The 21,130-nt window shown below is 39.0% G+C and overlaps 1 protein-coding gene across 1 annotated transcript in view; it reads right to left on the bottom strand.

Moving 5' to 3' along the window:
• Window positions 1-21,130, bottom strand: part of pgm2 (phosphoglucomutase 2) — a 50,715-nt gene that overhangs the window by 2,594 nt on the left and 26,991 nt on the right. The window contains exons 7-13 of the mRNA XM_043693184.2: window positions 20,292-20,481; window positions 16,005-16,102; window positions 15,052-15,232; window positions 10,058-10,151; window positions 9,155-9,284; window positions 6,259-6,448; window positions 4,849-4,982 (exon numbers count right to left, since the gene is read on the bottom strand). Coding sequence (XP_043549119.1) covers window positions 4,849-4,982; window positions 6,259-6,448; window positions 9,155-9,284; window positions 10,058-10,151; window positions 15,052-15,232; window positions 16,005-16,102; window positions 20,292-20,481 — 1,017 coding nt within the window. The remainder of the gene's footprint in view (window positions 1-4,848; window positions 4,983-6,258; window positions 6,449-9,154; window positions 9,285-10,057; window positions 10,152-15,051; window positions 15,233-16,004; window positions 16,103-20,291; window positions 20,482-21,130) is intronic.

The following is a 21,130-nucleotide window of genomic DNA, read 5'->3' as shown; positions in this document are numbered from 1 at the left end:
AAAAACTTCATGATTTTGAACATCTCTTATCAAAACTCCAGTATTTCATAAAGATTTAGCATAACTCCTGTTATTTTTCTATTTATAAAAAGCACAGTGCAAACACTTTTTAAAATCTTCTCAGCACAGCATCACTTCGCCTTTCCTCAGTTAAGTTTCACGGGTCATATGTCTACCAGTGTCACGAGTCTGCCTTTATCCTTCTGAAGTCGGGGAAATAATCAACCAATAACTTCAAAAGAAAATTGGGTGCATGGAGGAAGTAAACTTGCAAGGCCAAAGGGATTGAGCAGAGGAATCAGAATGGACTGGATTGCTTCCTCGGGGATCCAGCATGTACTTCACAGAACTAATGAGCACCTCCTGGAGCCATGGGATTACCACCTTTAGTCTGTTGTTACTACCCTCTTCATTTTTGTCATCTGAAAATTTTAAAATTATGCTGAGTACACCCAAATAGATCAATAAATCTACATAAAAATCAGCAAGGTTTCTAATATCATGGGACAGCATTCTATACCTTCCACGTTTGCTAAAAAAAACCCCAAAGAACTATAGATGGTGGAAATCAAACAAAACCAGCATTTGCTGGAGAAACTCAGCAGGTCTGGCAACATCCATGGAGAGAAAGCAGAGTTAGAGTTAATGTTTCAGGCCCAGTGACCCTTCTTCTAAAGGGAGTTTCTCCAGCAATTTGTTTTTGTCTTCACTACCACTCTATCTGTCCCTTGACCAATTTTTTTTAATCCATATTGCCTGTGCTCCATTAATACTACAGACTTTATTTTTGTTATCAAGTTTATTGTGTAGTACTTTATCAAACACCTTTTTGAAATCCATATACACAAAATACAAAGTTGAGTCCTCAATTCAAAGAACTAAATTAACTTCATCAAACATGACTTAATGTCAGCCTCTTGGCTGTTTTTGGGCACGCTCTTTACAGCTTGTTTTCTGTGCCAGACTTCTGCTGCACTTTCAGTATTCAGCTTGAGCCCCTCAAGTATTCTTAACCCTTTTACATAGAGAATAAATTCTTTCATTCAGAATTTTGATGTTTGAATGCAGGATTTGCCAGGATCAGATTGAACAGTGGAATTGGCTTGATCTGCTGAATGGTCTACTCTTGCTGCTATTTTCTATGTTTCGTACATTTGTTAAAAGCATAATCTTATTGTTTCACTTTAATCTTTGTCTTTAGCCACCCAGTGACCTCTAAATGAGTTCTTACGTCCACTCTCTACTCAGACCCACCCCACTGTGAAGGCTCCCCATTGTTCAACTACTGTGTTCCCTATTTTGATTCTGATTAACATGTACTGAGTCCTTTGCCAACTCCTGACACTAGCCGTGTTGCCCTGAAGGAACCCCTATTAGCTCCTTCCTAATACTTGATGGCCACATCAAAAAAAAAAGAGTTGGACTTGCTGCATAATTCTAACCAAAAATATTTGTTGACACCAGAATGGCATCACAACATGATCTACCATGTCCCCTGCGAGAGTCAACCCCAGCCTCTTGTCTTTGCTTCTTTCTCTACCTTTCCTGAAAACCTTGTCACCAGGAATATTAAGTTCCCAATCCTCCTTTCTTTCGACCAAATTATTGCCACTCACTGCCACACATATCCCATGCCTGCATCATATGAGAAGCTCTTCAATCTTTAGCATACCACAAGCATTCATAAAAACCCACCTTAAACTGCCATACTGTTTCCCCAGCTGACCCCTATCATTTCTCAACTATTCTCCCTTAAGGTGATCTTTCCTTATTGGTGGCTCAGCACACTGTTCTCCTTCCAGATCTATCCTGCTACATAAACAGTGCTAAGCTATTGTAATCCTCCCACACAAGACTAGTTGACTTCAGTATGTAAGCTAGCTCACTGAGCTTGAAGGCTTGTTTTCAGATGTTTCATCATCATACTAGATAAAATCATCAGTGACAGTCTCCAGTGAAGCATTGGTGGGCATGTCCTGCCTCTCTACGTATAGGTCTTGGTTTCTTAAAATGATGTCACTTGATGTAATTTCCGGTTCTCCCCACGCCTCCCCCCCCCCCCCCAAGAGAAGATAGATAGAGTCTAAGTTGATGTGTTTGTTGATGGGGTTCTGGTTAGAATGCTATGCCTCCAAGAATGCTCTTGTGTGTCTTTGTTTCAACTGTCCTAGGATGTGTGTGTTGTCCCAGTCAAAGTGGTGTCCTTCTTTGTCTGTATATATAGAAACTAGTGATAGTGGGTTGTGTCTTTTGGTGGCCAGCTGGTTTTCATGTATCCTGGTGGCAAGTTTCCTGCTACTTTATCCGATGTAATGTTTTTGGTTTTTTTTTCTAAAAACAGTTCTTGTATGGTATCTTGTAAATGACATTAGTTTTACTGGTAGTGGATCCTTTAGGTTCATTAGTCACTGTTTAAGTGTAGAGATAGGTTTGTGAGCTACCATGGTGCCAACGGTCTGAGTAGTCTGGAAGTCATTTCTGATAACCTTTATACCAAAGACCTATGTGGCTATAGTTTTTGGTTGCATTGTATCTGCTTGTTTGGGTTTGAGGAATTGGCAGTTTGTGTTTATTGGGTACCCTTTTCCTTGAAAACTTTGTATAGATATTTTTCTTCTGCTTTTTGTAGTTCTTGGGTGCTGCAGTGTGATGTAGCTCGTTGAAATAATATCTTGATGCAGGTCGGTTTGTGGGTTTTGGGATGATTGCTTCTGAAGTATTTGGTCTGAGTGGGTAATTTTTCTGTAGAAACTTGTTTGAAGCTCTCCATTAGCTGTACGTTTAACTGTCATGTCTCGGAATGGGAGTCTGTTGTCGTTCTCCTCCTCTTTTGTGAAATTTTATGCCTGTCAGGATATTGTTGATGGTGTTGTGAGCTTCCTCTAATCTGTTCAGTTTTGTGATGACAAAGGTGTCATGTACATAGTTTGGGTTGGAAAGATGAGAGGGCAGCTTGTTCAAACTAGCAGGAAACTTGACTCCAGGATTCATGAACACCTACTGGCCACTAAAAGACATGACCCACTATCACTAGTTTCTATACACACAGCAAAGAAGGACACCACTTTGACTGGGACAACACACACACCCTAGGACAGGCGAAACAAAGACACGCATGAGAATTCTTAGAGGCATAGCATTCTAACCGGACTTCATCAATAAACACCGATTTAGACCCGATCTACCTTCCCTTGAAAAAAGAACCTGAAATGACATCACCCACGTTAAGAAACCAAGACCTATAAAAGAGAAAGGCAGGACATACCACCATCGCTTCACCAGAGACTCACTGATGTTACCTAGTATGGTGATAAAACGTCTGAAAACAAACCTTCAAGCTCAGTGAGCTAACTTACATACTTACCATCAACCGCAGCTAGAAATCTTAAAAAAAAAAATCACTAGTCGACTTCCGCACCAGATGCATTGAGGTACAACAGTTCATCTTGAACAGTAGCCTTTTCTCAAGGATTCAAAGTCATCTATCTTGCACCATTTAACTGTGTTAAATCAGTTTTATTTGATTCTTATTAGCATCTGGTCTTTGCCGCATTTGTCCCCATGCAGCCATTTACTCCATCCATTTGACACAAATAGAAACAAAGTGCTGGCATTAATGAGAATGCTGAAGATAAACTGCTTGGGATAGTTCAGGAAGATGCTTTCCATCTTCTGCAAAGTGCTGACTTTATCTAGTAAAATGGAGAAGTTAGAAATTCAGATCTGCAAATAAATCACTTCCTTTTCAGGTTTCCCATAATATTATTTTAAATGCTGTGATATTGCCTGGGTGGAACCAGTATCCCAACAGACAGTGAGATTTTGAGAACTCAATACAGTTGGAAAAATTAAAGCAACCTCAGTATGGAAGGCGATTTCTGGTTGATTGACTGACCTGAAACTACACTATAATAATTTGGAAGCAGAACAAACTTCAAATCTGAAATTGATTTCCAGCCTTTTCCTGAATTTCATGGTCTTTGTTGTGATCAGGACAAGAGAAAAAGCTCCAGCCACATGTCTGTTTTCAGAAATGGTTCTACTTCCATCTTTTTTTTTTTAAAACCGCACAGAAGCCACCCAAACGGATACAGGATGAAGATTTTAGCTGAATGTCAATTTGCCAGATTTTCAAAAAAAAAAAAAACAGGAAACAGGAACAAGTCTGATTCAGAAAGAGAGTACAGTAATAGGCTCCTCACATGTTCATGGGAACCTTTCTGACAACCCCTGGTTGTAGTTAAACCAACAGTGCAAGTCAATAAAAACATGCAACCATCATGCATAGGAGGAAAAATAAAGACAATCCATGAGCAAAAGCACAGACATGGTTAGAGTTGGCAAAAGTTACCAAATTATTATAGAAGGTCTTAAATATTTAGCTTCTCTGACATGAATGCTGAGCATGTGTGTTAAACAAGAACTACAAAAAAAAATCTCATGACCACAGGGCCCTTGTAAACTTTGTTACTTACAAAATTACATACTTAAAACTTGCAGTCTCAGGAGATTAATTATACTTGAATTGAATTGAATTTATTGTTCACATGTACCGAGGCACAGTGAAAAGCTTTGTCCAGATTTTAAAAGTTAAACAATAAAAAAAAGACATATTTCCCTAAAAAACATACCAGTTAAAAAGGCAGACACATGAATATTTGTGTACAAAACAAAAACTGAAAATATCATAAATGGATATAAAGTGGTTCAGCCTCCGACAGATCTTCTGAGTATTTCTAACATTTAGTGTCTGGTTTTCTCTCTCCAGATAAATGTTCCAGCACATACAACTTACAATTTGAAATCAGACCAAACTTTAGCTACTTTTGAAAAAAAATAAACTGTTACCTATTTCCAGGTGGTGCACATAACTCTGTGTAATATTTAACTTTTGGCTCTGTCCCACTAGTTCTCATGGTGGCTACACATCCATTCTTGAATGTGAAGGTGATCATTTGGCTGCTTTTACTCGTAGGAAGCACCTAAAACAGAGTCAAACAATTACTAGAAGTCTTTTGATGTTATCCCTTAGACTAAAATCAAAACTGCTAACTATGAATAACTTTATTTTACATCTTTAATCATGCACCGTCGGTTTGCAACGTAAGCCCCAAAAGATCCTTCCACATCCAGCAGAGATTTTCCTGCATATCCAAAACAGTTCATCTACTGTGTCTGTCGCTCTTGATGTGGTCTCCTCTCCAATGGGGAGACAGGACACCAACTCTGGAATGTTTCAGAGAACGTCTCCAGGACGCACGCAAACACCACCATCACCACCCTGTGGTCGACCACTTCAACTCCCCCTCCCACTCCGCCAAGGACAAGCAAGTCTTGGGCCTTGTCCATTGCCAAATCCTAGCCACCCAAAGCATGGATGAAGAATGCCTCAAATTTTGACTTGGGACCCGCCAACCACATGGCATCATGTCAATTTCACCCATCTCCCCTCCCTCACCTCATTCCAGATCCAACCATCCAACTCAGAACCACCCTCTTCAACTGTTCCACCTGTCCATCTTCCTTCCCACCCATCTGTCCACCCTAACCTTCACCATAACCAACCAGCTATATCTACCCACTGCCTTCCTAACTACCTTTCCGCAATACCCCCCCACACCCCCCCCCCCCCAGCTATTTACCTCTCAGCCCTATTCCTGCACCCAACTCCCCCAACATTCCTGATGAAGGACTTATGCCAGAGACGTCGACTCTCCTGCTCCTTGAATGCTGTCGGACCTCCCGCTCTTTTTCAGCGCCATACTTTTCGACTCTGATCTCCAGCATCTGCAGTTTTCACTTCCTGCATTCTCTTAGGCCTTTTGTGCCAAATGGGCTATTTTAACTCATGTAATTTTTACCATTTTTTCCAAACTATTGCCTCACTGGAATGTTATTTCTGCAGTATATTTATAAATTTATCTTGTCCTAATTACGGACAGTGTTTTATGGAAGTTAAAACAGAGTTACCCAGGAAGCTATCAGTATGAACACACAAGTTTCCAAACCTTGTCTACACAATGTGATTAAATTAAATGTAATTCTTCTATTACATCATCCTTACAGGTTGTTTAAAAAAGGATCAGAACAATTTTAAAATGTCTGTTATTTAGCAGATTTAAAAAGTTACCATTTCCTGATAAATGAACAAACCACAAACTGAACACGTGAAATTTAGCACTGTTGTAGCTTTGATTTAAAAAAGGAACACTGGTTCCCTCTGCTGCTGGTTCTGTGAATTTACAGAATGTCACTTACAGCCTTTTTATCTGGTTGACTGCTATCATAGCCGGTGGTTAAATCTCGAATGTCAGAAACTGCAAATGACCCACAGGTTTTGGGGTATTGATTTGTTTCATTATAATTTCGCAAATTCTGGAATATCTGACTGATTATCTCAGGTTTATGGCAGATGAAGTATGAAGTCTTCGAAAGATGATAACCATATCTAATAAAAAAAGAAAGCTTTTATTCCACACAGACCAGTATCAAATTATACACACTGCTGCATCTCAAATTATTGGGGATTTCCCTAATACATGTACAAAATAGGCAACACTTGTGTGTGGGCCTTGACTTCTGCCTGCAGTATTCATTACCTTTGCAACTTAACAGCAATGTCAGGCTTTACTGCAAGAGAATTTAAATACAAGAATAGTGAAGCCTTGCTTCATTTGTTTACAAGCTTGGTTAGACCACATTGGGAGTAATCTGTGCAGTTTTGGTCTGCTTATCTCAGGAAATATATTGCTGACTGGGAATTGCAACAAAGCTTCACCAGACTTGATCCTGGGATGGCTGAACTCTCCCACAGAGAGAGATTCAGCAATCCGAGCCTGTATTTGAAGAACAAGATATGATTTTATTGAAATATACAAAATACTTAAAAGGATAAATGGAGGAAAATAAAAGTTTTTCCTGGTCAGGAAATCTAGAATCGGGGGCACAATTTAAAACATGGGACGTGTCATTTGGGTTGGAGAGGAGAAGAAATCATTTCTCTGAAAGAGTGGTGAACCTTTGGGGTTCTCTATCACAGAGGGCCACAGATCTTCAATCTCTGAGCATGTTAAAAGTAGAGATTGATAGATTTCTAAGCAGCAATGTTCCAATGTTGGTTGCCTTGGCATACAGCTCGTTACATCTTACCAACCAGAAAAAAAAAGTTTGTTCACGCGTGCTGTTTCCCATTAGCTAGCCAGTCTTCTATTCATGCAATATGTTACCTCCAACACCATGAGCTTGAAATTTCCACAATAAATCACTGATCTGGCATCTTATCATATGTCTTCTGTAAATCCATGTACAGTACACTTACCGACTCCTCCTCATCCACTGCGCATAACTTCCACAAAGATCTCCAATAAATTGACTAAATATTCTTTGTTTTTACAAAACTTCAGACTCTGCTATATTTCCTTGACTTTTTCTAAATGTTCTGCATTAATATCTTTAATAACAGCTTCTAAGATTCCCCCGTAACAGATATTAAATAAAGCGCTCTACAATTTCCTGCTCCCACCCTTCTTGAATGTTTGCCATTTTACAATTTAATGGATGTCTCCTTAAATCTAGAGAATTTGACAAAATTAAACCAATTCATCAACTATCAAATTATTTTGTTGAAATCCTCAGATGAGAGATGAATTATTCCTTCACTCAGCATGGAAAGATCACTGGGACCATTACGAGCATGGTGTGGCTTAACAGCACCAACCAGCTCTTGCTGCAACTTCATCTCCCGGCAGCTGTCACATGATGGAGGTATAGTCAACATAAAAGAACAAAGAACAATTCAGTGCAGTAACATACCCTTCGGCCCTCCAAGCCTGCACCGCCACATTTTGCCCTTCCATGCCAAAATGGAATTCACTTACAGGATCCGTATCCCTCTATTCCCTGCCTATTCATGTATTTGCCCAAGACTTCTTGAACACTGCTATTGTGTCTGCTTCCACCTTCTCTGGCAATGTGTTCCAGGCACTCATCACCTTGTATGTGAAAAATTTGCCTTACACATCTCTTTTACACTTCTCCTCTTGCACCTTGAATCTATGTCGCTGAGTAATTGACCCTTCTACCCTGGGAAAAAGCCTCAAAACTTTCCACTCTATCCATGCCATTCACCATCTTATGACCTCTATTTGGGTGCCCATCATGCTCTTGCGTAACCGTGAAAACAAACCCACTTGAGGGCCAGATCATCCGAGATGAATTATCTAGTGAATGTGCAAAATGTAAAGAGATGGATACCCATGAAACAGACTTTAGTTATTTCTTGTTTGTTCGTTAAAACTTGAAATCTTCTCAGGTAATTATTTGCCTTGGTCACTCGGAAATTCATCTCTTTTGAGGAGTTACCAGTTTCGACAGGGATTACAACACAATGAACAATTAAAACAACCGACAGGAAAAGGATGCTACACAAACATTCCCATCCTCAATGATCGAGCAATTCAGCATATCGGTGCAAAAGACAGTACAGCTATTTTTCAGCCTGAAGCGCCAAGCAAATGATCTGTCTTGGTCTCTTCTTGAGGTCCCTGGCATTACAGAAGCCAGTCTTCGGCTGACTTGATTTACTCCATGTAGTGTAAAAGTAGGCTGAATGCATTGTTTACATTGAGGCTCAACCAGACGTTGTTGCTGCACTAAAGACATGAGCTTCAGACGAAGCTGTCCCACCATTGAAGCTTTCCAGTAAGATACAACACTGGTGTCTACCCAACAACATTGAAATCTACCCAACATTGAAAATTACCAAAGTGTGTCCTGCCTGCAAAAAGCAGGATCAATTCAAGGCTGCCAATTACTGCCACACATTAGTTTACATCTTGATCAGCTCAGTGTTGAAAGGTGATGTTGACTCTATAATCAAGCTGCATTATTCAGTAACACCCCCCCCTTACAGTGATCCTTAAATTAGAAACATTATAATAAAATTTGGAAAGGCAAAACTGGTTGATGTAAAATGCAAAAAAGGTCAAAATTAAAACATTATTCAATATTCATTTTACAATGAATAACATTATTCAAAGTAGGAAACAAATTAATTGCACTCTCCTATTCATGAAGGCAGAAGTCAAGTTTACAGCGGATCTCAAAGTAAGATGAAGTGAAAATATTTGAGAGACAATATCCCATTCCTACTTACTCTTCATAAATTGCTTTGAGCTGCTGAGTCAGGTTGGTATTCTTGGTTGCCAAATAACTGGCCATTTCTGCAACAATAGCTGCAGCACTAACACCATCTTTATCCAGGACAAATTCAGTTGACATATATCCTACATTTAGCACACAAAAAAAGATAAATCTCTTAGAACACATTTCTTTCAAGTATACCCATTTGGGAAGCAAGATCAGATTCAAATATAAATGATTTTTTATTAAAGTAGTCTGCCACTTTTCTAAGTTTGATTTCTAAATTTCTAAGTACAAATTCTGACAAAAGATAACATCTGAAATTTTAATTAATATTTTCTCTGTGAAAAGTGAGTTGAATTGACAAGTTCACTCATTAGTACAAACAGAAATGTTTAAAGTACACCAACTGCAGATAAGGTCAACTAAAAAAAACTCTCCAGAATAATCAGTGATGTGGTATCAACACAATTTATTTTAGTTTCAGGGTGGAAGGACATAACGGCCAACTCTTTTGCTTAATATTGACTACGCTGCCTGGACAATTTTCATGCACTGCATTACAAATGTTTTGTACTTCACTAAAACTGAATAAAAGAATTATCAGTCAATGCAATAGAATTTAAAATGCATGTTTCGTAGACATAAATACAAGATCCCAAACAAATTATTAGAAATCATTCAGGCAGAAACAAATTCCCAACAGCAGACGCTCCAGAGTTACCTAAACCCTTGACATGCATTTTAAGACAATTTTGTTTGCACCGACCTCCCAAAGTTACAGACTTTTGTCAACAAATGAGCTTTTTCTGATGGAAAATATAGTTTTAAAGATCAATATTTTGTTGATTGCATAGGAAAAACCTATATTAAGAAGAAAGCTGCAAGCAAACGAAATGGTTAATAACAATCTCACCAATTGCTTCTTCAAAGGCAAAAAGCACTGTATTGCCCTTATCTATAAGTTCTTTAGCTTTGTTTCCCATCCATTTAAAGCCAGTTAAAGTTTCCTAAAAGAAAGAAACCATCAGAATCTACCTTTCAAAATTACACCATTGCCAGTGGTAAATTAAAACTGTTTCTCTCATATGATATATTTGTTGTTTGCATTTTGGGGAGAGAAGGGAGGGGGGAAAAAGAACATTTCACAGCATTCTATTTCAGTGATCTCAATCTTTAGTATGGAACTGGCCCAGATCACAAACATTTCTGTGAATTCAATCATTGCCACGCAAAATGTCCGATGGCTGAATGGGCACAGCAAACCTTCCCTTCAGTGAGAATATACCAGGACTAAATAATTAAAGTCGCTCTTATGAGAAAAAAAACAATTCAATTACCAATCAAACCTAAGATTTAATACAGCAATGCAGTATCAGCACTGCAGCAACTATACGTCACAACTAATTTCACTTCTAATAAATTAAAACAGAAAATATGAAAGGAGAAAAGTAGCAGAACAGCTAATTACCAATATATGAACAGAGACCAAGTGGATTTTACACTAGCCGTTCAATTCACCACAGATTATGAAATGGTATATCTCAGACAGTTAGGGATGGACAATAAATGCAGGTATGGGCAGTGATACCTACAATTTTTTTTTAAGTGGGGTTTCAAGATTATAATAATATACTGAAGTTCAAACAGGTTTGCCAAGTTTATCTACTAGTCCTTCCTTTGGAGAATTGCAGATGTGTTTACAACTGTGAATAAGTATAGCTCTTTAACAAAAAAATAATCAAACAAAGTCATATTAAATAGCTTTGGAATTTAAAAATAAATTCTGCTGTTAGGTGAGATCAGAAAATTTGGTAAACAATGCAGGAGATCATGTGAAAGACTGCCATTGTATGCAATATGGTGATTGAATGACAATTTGAAGCAAATGACACTGAGCACCTGAATAGTCAAACTTTAGTTTTTATGCCTAGGTGAATTCTCCAAGCTGACACCCTGATTATTCAAATAGGAGGAACAGGAAACCAGTACCAACTGTGATGTTCATTGGATACACTCCAACGATAAGTTACCAGAATTTCAGAAGCTAGGTACAAAAAAAAAGTATGGGATACAGGGAGATTTGGCTGTCTGGATTTAGAATTGGTTGGCTGACAGAAGTGGTTGTAGATGGAAAGTATTCAGCCTGGGAGGTCAGTGGCGAGTGTTGTCCCACAGGGCTCTGTTCTTGTGCCCCTGCTCTGTAGTTTTTATAAATGACTTGAATGAGGAGGTTGAGGGGTGGGTTAGTAAATTTGCCAATGGCACAAAGGTTGGAGGTGTCGTCAATAGCATAGAGGGCTATTTCAGGCTGCAGCAGGACATAGGCAGGATGCAGAGCTGGGCTGAGAAATTGCAGACGGAGTTCAACCTGGATAAATGCGAAGTGATGCATTTTGGAAGGTCAAACTGGAATGCTGAATATAAGATTAAAGACAGGATTCTTTGCAGTGTGGAAAAACAGAGGGATCTTGGTGTTCAAGTTCAAAGTTGCCATCTAAGTGGATTTGATAGTCAAGAAAGCATATGGTGTTTTGACTTTCATTAACAGGGGGAAAGAGAGTTTAAAGAACGAGGTTTTGCTGCAGCTCTACAAGACCCTGGTGAGGTCACACCTGGAATATTGTGACCAGTTCTGGTCGCCCTATTATAGGGGAGGTACGGAGGCTTTGGAGGGTGCGAAGACGGTTTACCGGGATGCTGCATGGACCAGGGGGCTGGGAGTGGGAGTGGGAGTGGGAGTGCTGATGGAGGTATACAAGGTAATGAGGGGCATGGATAGATTCAATAGCCAGAGACTTTTCTCCAGGACAGGATTGACTGGCACAAGGGGTCATCATTTTAAGATATTAGGAGGAAGGTATAGAGGAGACCACAGAGGTAGGTTCTTTACGCAGAGAGTTGTGTCTGCATGGAATATGTTGCCAGCTGTGGTGGTGGAAGCAGAGTCATTAGGGACATTTAAGCGCCTGCTGGACATGCACATGAACAGCAGTGAATTGAGGGGTGCATAAATTAGGTTATTTTATTTTAGATTAGGAATAAACCTTAGCACAACTTTGTGGGCCGAAGGGCCGGTTCTGTGCTGTACTTCTCTACGTTCTAGGAAAAGCATATTAATGCTTCATATCAATATTGCATCACAAGTCATCACCACCACCAAACCACTAGTGGGAAAACTGAGATTTTCCAAAAGTACACAATTACGTGCTAAATGCTTAATTCACCAAATAAGATAATTCTTCCCAACTTCCTTCTTCAGAGCAGAAATGTCAAATAACTTGTACAACTGAACAAAAATTACTATGTTCATCTATTTACACTTGATCTACACCAACTGCAAAATTAACATATCTGGAGGTAACCACATCTGCTAACTGCATCACATTGCATTGTGCAAAATCTGTGGCTACCCAGAGTTGCAGTCAATCTCTTTCATTGAAAACAGCATGAATTACGTGATTGCAATCCTTGCCAGGCCTTAAGCTCAATATAGTTTTGATTACTGAAACCCAGAAACCTCATGTGAAGATAAATATTCGCACCCCAATTCTGTGAAGATCACTCAACTGTTCAGAATAGTCCTCTTTTCTGGATCAGCCTCTTGACTGCTGTTAGAGTGTCTCCATTCTCTCCTGTCTAAATTTCCTTTTAAATGGAATCTAGAGTTTGCAGTGGAAAACCTGCCCAGCAGAATATTTTTGCAATCACCATAATGTTTTACCTTCTCATTACCATTGTAATGCTCTATAGGAAGACCATGAATTTTTAAAAAGAAATGTGAACTCCCAGTTATTAACTGAAAGAATCATGCCACAAAATTTCAAATTTTAAGCAACTTTTCACTGCACAAGAATAAAAAGAAAGTTACTATTAACTTAATATTTCTGTAAACCCTTTATCTTGAAGCCTTAAAACTCAAACAAAGGATCAAGATAGAGGATCTTCAATTAGCCAGCATTCAATTATCTGAATTTCAGATTATCTGGCAAGGTCACAAGGTCCTGATGGTTGGCCAACCTATGTTATCTGGAATTCGAATAACTGAACGAAATATTCCCTGCCAGTGTCCTTTGGATAATAGAGATTCTCTATACTACCTTTTATTTATATTTCCACCCAAGAGATCATCTACATTTTCATAGCTTAAATGATCCCTTAATTTCTATTTAAAGAAAAGCAATAAGCCATAGCTCTCAGGAATTCCTTTGTAGTCATCTTAGTGTTTCCATTGTTATCTGAAGCACAAGGCTGCTTGGGTCTCGACACCAGTATTCCATCAGGAGGTAACTGTGAATACTCAGCTCAAGCACAGGCTTCACTGCCTTCTTGCTAAATAGCCCACACCCCCTGGCAGCCTTCTCTCCCTCATATCTGTGTTACTCCAGCTATTTCAAAACTACTCCAAACATGAACTCTCTCTGAAAAGACACACAGATTGCTTGACTGAAATCAAAGGACCACCTCCCTGAAAGGTATTTCGTTCGCCAAATGGCATACCTGTGACGTTCTTCTTAGATGGAGTGTTAACTTGATTAATTTAAATTCCCAAATTTGTCCTTTGATCATTTAAAGGATGCATGCCCTACTTATATTGAACGAGTAAACAAAAACTGTCCAATATCTTTAAGTAACTAAATATTCACAAATGTTTTAAACATATAATATTTTTAAAGACTAAATTTAATTGAACAATTACAACACCTCATTAATTTATATGAAGTGATAAATGGCAAAAGTCTAGATTTTGGCTTGGGTAGTAACTGGTATCGATCCGAAACCCCCAAGTATCTCCCTATTCAAAAAGGAGAAAATACAATATTTGAAAATATGCTTGTATAAAACTCCACAGCCAGATGACATATGTAGTAAAGGGAATCTGCCTTCAACAGTTTTTGGATACAGTAAGCAGAACAGATTAATAGGAGCAAGATGTAAATGATAAAACTTAAAGTTAACAAATAATGTTAAACTGTGCATAAAAGGACAATATCTGTAGACCTTTTCCTTCAATCCAGGGTCAGAACATCATGGGGCCCACCGACAAACTTGCTAGCAGGAGAGCCAGTAACCTTCACTTATCTGATCTGTCAGATCTTTTATGGGGATTGGGCCATGTCTGGATTGGCTTACCATCCTTGTACCACATGATGCCCTTAAAAAAAAAAAAGGGACAAATTTTGCATCCAGGAGGAAGCCAGGGTTTTTACTGGGGTGTGCGTGTGCAATTGTAGCAAAACAGCGTGGCAGATTTGGCTGCTTGGGCAGTGAGTGGGAAGGGCATCTACATTACTGGCCTTCCTATCCTAATAACCAACCACACCAACAGATATTTCCACCCTCCACCACCCCTGGGAACTCAAGTGCCACCCGTTTTAACTTATTCCCACCCTTCCCCAGCTTCTTTTCCTGTCATGATAGCAAAGTGACCAGAAGGACATCTGTCCGTGCTCCAAGTTCTTAGAATCGGTGTACTGTCTGTAGACTCAGCAATGGTCACCATTCTCTATAATGTCGCTGGGGCTACAGAGCTGCCAGTTAATCAGACTGGGTGATGCTCCCTCCAGAGTGAGGGGCAGAAGTCCCATCTCATCAATTAGATCCCAATGGAACATTATATGGCGGAGAGATGGGCGGTACTGGCTGGAATACATTACTTTGTGGCTATTTTGGTGGTGAGGCAGGAAACCCTAACATTCAAAAGTTCTACACTAGGGAGTTAGGTGGCACATGCTGTGAACCAAATGGCAGAAAGGTCTTATTGTTTCATATTTCTTTGCATTTTTATAAGGAGAAATGTTTAATATATTCAAAATTGAATTAGCAGCAATGATAATCCATATTATTCAGAAGTCTTTCAGATAATGCAATTATAAATCAGTAATTGACTAGTCATAATGAGAATTATACCTCGAAATGAAATCCTTCTTTGAGTGCAATTGCCTGGAGGATTTTTGAAGAGACTGTACTGGACAACATATAGATTTTCTTCAGAGAACTGGGTTCTTTATTTTGCTTCTTCCAACAAGTAAAAATCCACCAACCCAACAAGGCGCCTAACTCATTCCCTGAAAATACTTTCCATTCTCCTCTGAGAACAAAGAGAATTTGAGAATTTAACATTTTATTTAATACTAAAAGCATAATGAAATCAATTATGGCTTTACAGAAAAAAGTTTAAAACCTATCCATGAGAAATACCTCCAAGTACAACAGTATTGGTATGCACCCCAATAGAAGTGCAGGATTTGGGTACCTATACAAACAAACACAAACTCTAAAATAGACACCTCAAGAAAAATATATCAGACACAGTCAAATTATTAACTATAGAATCGACAGTCTTCAATACACCAAGCTCTTTAACAAAATTAAAAACAGGACTCCTTCTGTTGCAAAGCTTCTAGAACTTCCACACCGTCTTGAATAGTTGATCTTTCCCCTTTCAGCTGTTTCTTTTTGCTTCTAAAATGTTCATGAGGCCAGTGTATACTGGTCAACACAGCAGTACAGGTTTTGTATATGAAAACAACTTCTATGGCCTGCTCTTTACTGGGCTTGCATGAATATGTGCACAGTTCTACCTCAGAAATGCTACAGTTTTTTCCAGATATTATAGATGCTAGGGTATTTAATTGCCCATTACAACACTCACAATAATCATTTTAAAATTAAAGACCTCTCCAAGGTTTGACAGTTTGTAGCATCTGTAATTGACACGCATCATGATACTGTTAAGTAGTTACAGACATCTTCTGTTTTTCTTTAAAATGCATTCCTTAGATAGATAATCTAGTCGTAATACCACTAGGTTATCACCGCTCCTTAAAATTCAGTAAAGAATTGATGTACTTATTATTTACCTCTCTTGTTTTTCAGCTACAGCAAGCCGATCAGCATCTGGGTCATTTGCTAAAATTACTGTGGCTCCCTCCTTATCAGCCAGGGCAAACGATAAAGTCTGGAAAAAAATGAGAAATTTTACTTAGTGAGTATGGGAAGTAGATTACATTACAGTGTGGAAACAGGCCCTTCGGCCCAACAAGTCCACACCGACCCGTCGAAGCGCAACCGACCCATACCCCTACATTTACCCCTTACCTAACACTACGGACAATTTAGCATGGCCAATTCAGCTGACCTGAACATCTTTGGACTGTGGGAGGAAACCGGAGCACCCGGAGAAAACCCACGCAGACACGGGGAGAACGTGCAAACTCCACACAGTGGGTCGTCTGAGGCGGGAATTGAACCCGGGTCTCAGGCGCTGTGAGGCAGCAGTGCTAACCACTGTGCCACCCACGGTGTAGCTAAACCAAAAATAGCCTATAGCTCAACTGGCCTGCTTCCTCAGTAATATGGATTATATATTAGCCACAAAAAAAAAACCCTAACTAGGTCAAAAATAAAAGCAAATTACTGTGGATGTTGGAATCTAAAACCAAAAGAGAAAATGCTGTAAAATCTCTGCAGGTCTGACAACATCTGTAAGGAGAGAAAAGAGCTGACATTGAGTCAAACTGACCCTTTGTCAAAGCTCAGAAAAAAGGGGAGAAATAGGGAGATATTTATACGAGGCTGAGAGAAGGAGAGTCATGGCTCCAGAAGCAAAAGGTAGCAATAAAGAGTTGATAATGACAATGCATAGAGATATAGGGAGATTGGGAGCTGCGATTGACCAAGGCTGAAGCCAGTGCAATGTGACAAAATACGTGGGGGATGGGTGAAGCAGAGGCAAAATTCTCTCGCTTCCCACTTTTTTCCTCTCCTCTTCCCCCTTTGCTACCCTTCTCCCCTGTTTTCCATTTTGCCTCTGCTTCACCCACTCCCCCTCCCCCCCATATTTTATCACATAGCACTGGCTTCAACCTTGGTCATTCACAGCTCATAATCTCCCTATAATCTCTCTATGCACTGGTCATTATCACCTCTTCATTGCTTCCTTTGCTTCTGGAGCCATGACTCACCTTCTCAGCCTAGTATAAATACCTCCCTATTTCTCCCTAATTAGGTCACATTGGATGATTAGGAAGGAAGGGGTGACTTGATTGAACTTTACAAGAATTATCATCATAGTAAAAAGAGATAAAACTATTCCCGGTAGCTTGGAAGTCTGTAAGGGCTGAATGGACTCTCTCTGCTGCAAAGTGTCAAATTACTAGACTTAATTCTAAACATAATCTAAATATCACTGTCCAATTGTTCATTTAGAATTGTCCCACTGAGCTGCACGATAGAGGAAAGGTATTAATGGTTTTTGAGATATCAAGACAGACATGGTGACTTGGTCATAGTCACTGATAATGTTATTTGGAACTTGATGACGTCAGGGTTAAACCTGGAATTAAGTCAAACAAGAGAGTTGAAAATAGATGGGCAGATTTGGAATGATCAAAGACTTCAAGTGAGAGAAAGTTCTTTGAGCTGTGGTGGTAGTTTACAAAGATAGAGGCTTTAGAGGCCAGTATTTAGAGGACGAGGGTCAGAACAGCAGTTCTAGAAGAAGGGGTGCTGTTCCTGAGAAGAGAGAACAATATACAATACCAGCTAGCACAAAGGTCTGGAAAATAAGCTGTGGTTAGCAATTTCGATGCAATGGGGGCAGGGAACAATTAAACAAACCTTAAAAAATTTCAGTGTGGTTGGCAGCGATGGGGTGAGGGCAGAAAGATGAGAGATGGAGAAGAGAGAAAATACAAATAAATCATCGCCATCATAGGTGATAGAGAGGTCTATTAGCTCTTCACAACTGAGGATTGAAGAAGAAAAGAATAAGGGCTTTGTGGAGACAGTCGAGTGAAGAAAGGAAACCAGAGCTTAGCTTTGCATTGCAGGATGATCCTACATTAGGAAATCAACAGGATCCAAAATTGTTCAGCTACATTTGGTGAAGGATGCCTAAACCCTAAAATCTGCACTGTTTGGGAGGAAAGATGACCACATGTCAAAGAAAGTTACCAGAGTGGGAGATTCTAGCTCGGGACAGGGTATTAAAGGTGCAGCATAGATTGTTATAAATACAGAATCAAGTCCAAGAACTTGGGACTTTGCAGCAGGGAAAGGCCATTCAGCCCTTATAGACAGTTCTGTCATACAATAAGATCATGAGTAATCCTCCAACTTGATTGTTTTCCCCACCCACTTCCAACACCTCTCAATTCCCTTGTGGTTCAAATACCTATCAACTTTCAATGATGAGCACCAGAGTAATATGTTCAAATCTGCAAATGATATAAAGCTGTATTGGGGTGTGTATCATGGTGCAGTGGTGGTGCCCCTACCTCTGGGCCAGAAGGTCCAGTTCAAGTTCCATCTAACACAGGATACCGGACTCAAGGCTGGGTGTGAAAGCAAGCTGTAAAGAGGACATAAAAAGGCTGGATTCCTTTTCATTCCAGTGCTGGATCGGATTGTGGTGGGTGGGCGGGCTTTAAAAAGGGTGGGCTGGAGCAAATCTTGTGATTTCCTCCATCACTCCTACAACAAGTAATATTCAACGGCATGCAATAAGAGTAGAATGATACCCTTCAAATGTTATCACAGATACTATAGCCTAATGTGCTATTCTGAATTGTACAGTCGCGAATTCTGGAAGGGACAATGTGAAAGGTGGCCAAAACGTAGATTTCGTGTCTTGATTTTCAATGCAACTTTCGTATGGCTGTTTGAAGGCTTGATGAATTTGAGTTTCTAGGTGTCTTCAAGTTTTTAATGTACTTACCTCCGGAAGGGTTGTTTGTGTAGTTGCTGACCAGAGTTAACATTCAAAATGCTTGGCTGAGTACCAAACCCACTAACAGATTTAACATAACAGACGTTGACACTTAACAAGGAGAATGAGAGTTGGTTAAATTTAAAATTTAAGTTGCCAAGGGGATTACAGAATTTTTTTGATTAAAGGTGGATATGAAGTAATGTTTATTTAATCTAACTGATTTACGATCTGTTCAAGAAGAATAATGGTATATATCAAAATGTTATCGATACTGACAGATTTTTGAGTTTTTAAAGATTTTCCAATGCTTCAATATGGGTTGAAAGTTCAGTTTATAAAAAGATATTGGGTTGAGAGGTGTATGAGATTTAAAAGGATGAGGATTCAGAGGTTTCATATTCACAGGAGTTGGAAACATTCCTTCACTTAGCAGCCTCAAGGAGCACCTGTAGTCTTCTCCTGCTCTATGTCAAGTGTCTTTTATCAGAGTTCCTGTGAGGAAGTTGAAACTATGAAGACATTGAAGTTTTAAGTCAAAACGTGAAAGGAATTAATGACTATTTATAAATGTTAAGTAACATCTACAAAATTTGCTAAAAACAGTGCCACACACAAACACAAATATACATTTTCATTTCAGCATTAGCTCATTTATTCTGAAATCAAGCGAATAAACTATAAAGTGAATACAAGTGTCAGCGTACTTGACATACTTATTCAGATACTGATCTCTTCACATATTTGCTGCATGAGCTCCACTTCTTTCAGCAAAAATACACATACCTTCGGTCTTGAAAGTGTCTTGAAATGCTACATATCCATGAAGGTAAAAATCATGCTGTTGGCACGATTATTTGCTGTATTATGTTTTTGGTTCTGATTCACTTCAAAAAGAGAGAATCAAATAAACATTGCGCATTCAGTAGCTCATGAGGATGTCATAATCCCTCTTTAAAATAATCTTACCATTTCTTCCAATCCTCAAAAGAGTCAGCGTTGAAGCTTATGTTCAATTAACTGGAGACTGGGTAATCAGGAGTGTTGTTACAAGTTTTGAGCGTAGCTGTATGTGAATTTCAGACAATTATAGCTTTTGCACCAATGGATATTGGTTTATGGTTCAATGGATAAAAACCCCGAACAAAACTGCAACGATGAAACTTTTCCCTTGGTTTTGGCAGATGTTAATGACATCAGCACCTTGCAATTACTGACAGCCACAAGTGCTGAGTAAATGTATTAACTATGTTACAGTGGGCCACCAGTAGGGTTTCAACAAAATAATTTGGCTTATCAACACCAGGAAATAGTAAATCTTTAAATCTTACTCAGGAGTTAGTTTCAGCTGAAGGAGACATAACAGGAATGAACAGAATAGATGTCAAAGCAGAACTGATGACAATGTTTTGTTATAACAACAAGCAACACTTTTTACCAGCACATCTTTTCCTTCTTCTGGATTTGGGTTTTTGACAGTTGGAAATTCCGGATCAGGATCTTTCTGTTCTGGAACTGCAAGAAGATTGGTGAAGTTGAATGATGCAAGAGCAGCCTGTACAAACTCATGTCCAACTCCATGTACAGATGTGTGCACAAATTTAAGTTTAGTTTCCTTGTTTATATCCCTAGATAGAAAGGAAACCAAAGTCAGATCAGAAAACAACAACATTGCCAAGCTCAGGAAATCAAAAGCAGTGAAGTTTCAGAACAAAACATTAACTTAATTTTAAGAATTTATCAATATAAAACATAGCAAATGTTTATTCATAAATAATTTAGAAACCGGAGAATTAGCATGCCTTTGAAATCTGTGCTGCTTTGAATGCTCATCTGCTCAGATATCAAAAAGATACACGGATATTCAAACCCTACAGCAACATGGAAAGATTTGCAGCCACAATGCAACACATAGCAAGTATCAGATTCCAACATTTTATGCTTGGAGTACAACAACAATCTGAATTGACACAGCCTCTTAATATCTAGAAAACCCTCCCAGAGGCTGAGATGAAGGATAAACTATTAGGTGAGTGTAATAAAATACAATGTTTGGAAGTTTTCAGGTGGAGAAACAGAAGGAGCTACTGAGAGGATTCTAGAATGTGCAGCTTACTTGGCTGAAAGCACAAATGATGTCAATGGACAAAGGGGAAAGATAATGCAAAAAAAAAAAAAAGGGACAGAATCAGGAGTCAGGGTTTGGAAAGCAGGATGTCAATTGTAGGGCCACAGACTATGAAGATAGGCACGGCAAAAGCTATGAATGGATTTGAA

This window comes from Chiloscyllium plagiosum, unplaced genomic scaffold, assembly GCF_037043375.1.
Source record: "Chiloscyllium plagiosum isolate Xiang-an unplaced genomic scaffold, Cpla_swu_hap1 HiC_scaffold_1, whole genome shotgun sequence".
NCBI classification, from domain to species: domain Eukaryota; kingdom Metazoa; phylum Chordata; class Chondrichthyes; order Orectolobiformes; family Hemiscylliidae; genus Chiloscyllium; species Chiloscyllium plagiosum.
Note: the sequence above shows the minus strand (reverse complement) of the source record. Positions and strands in the feature narration are given on the sequence as shown.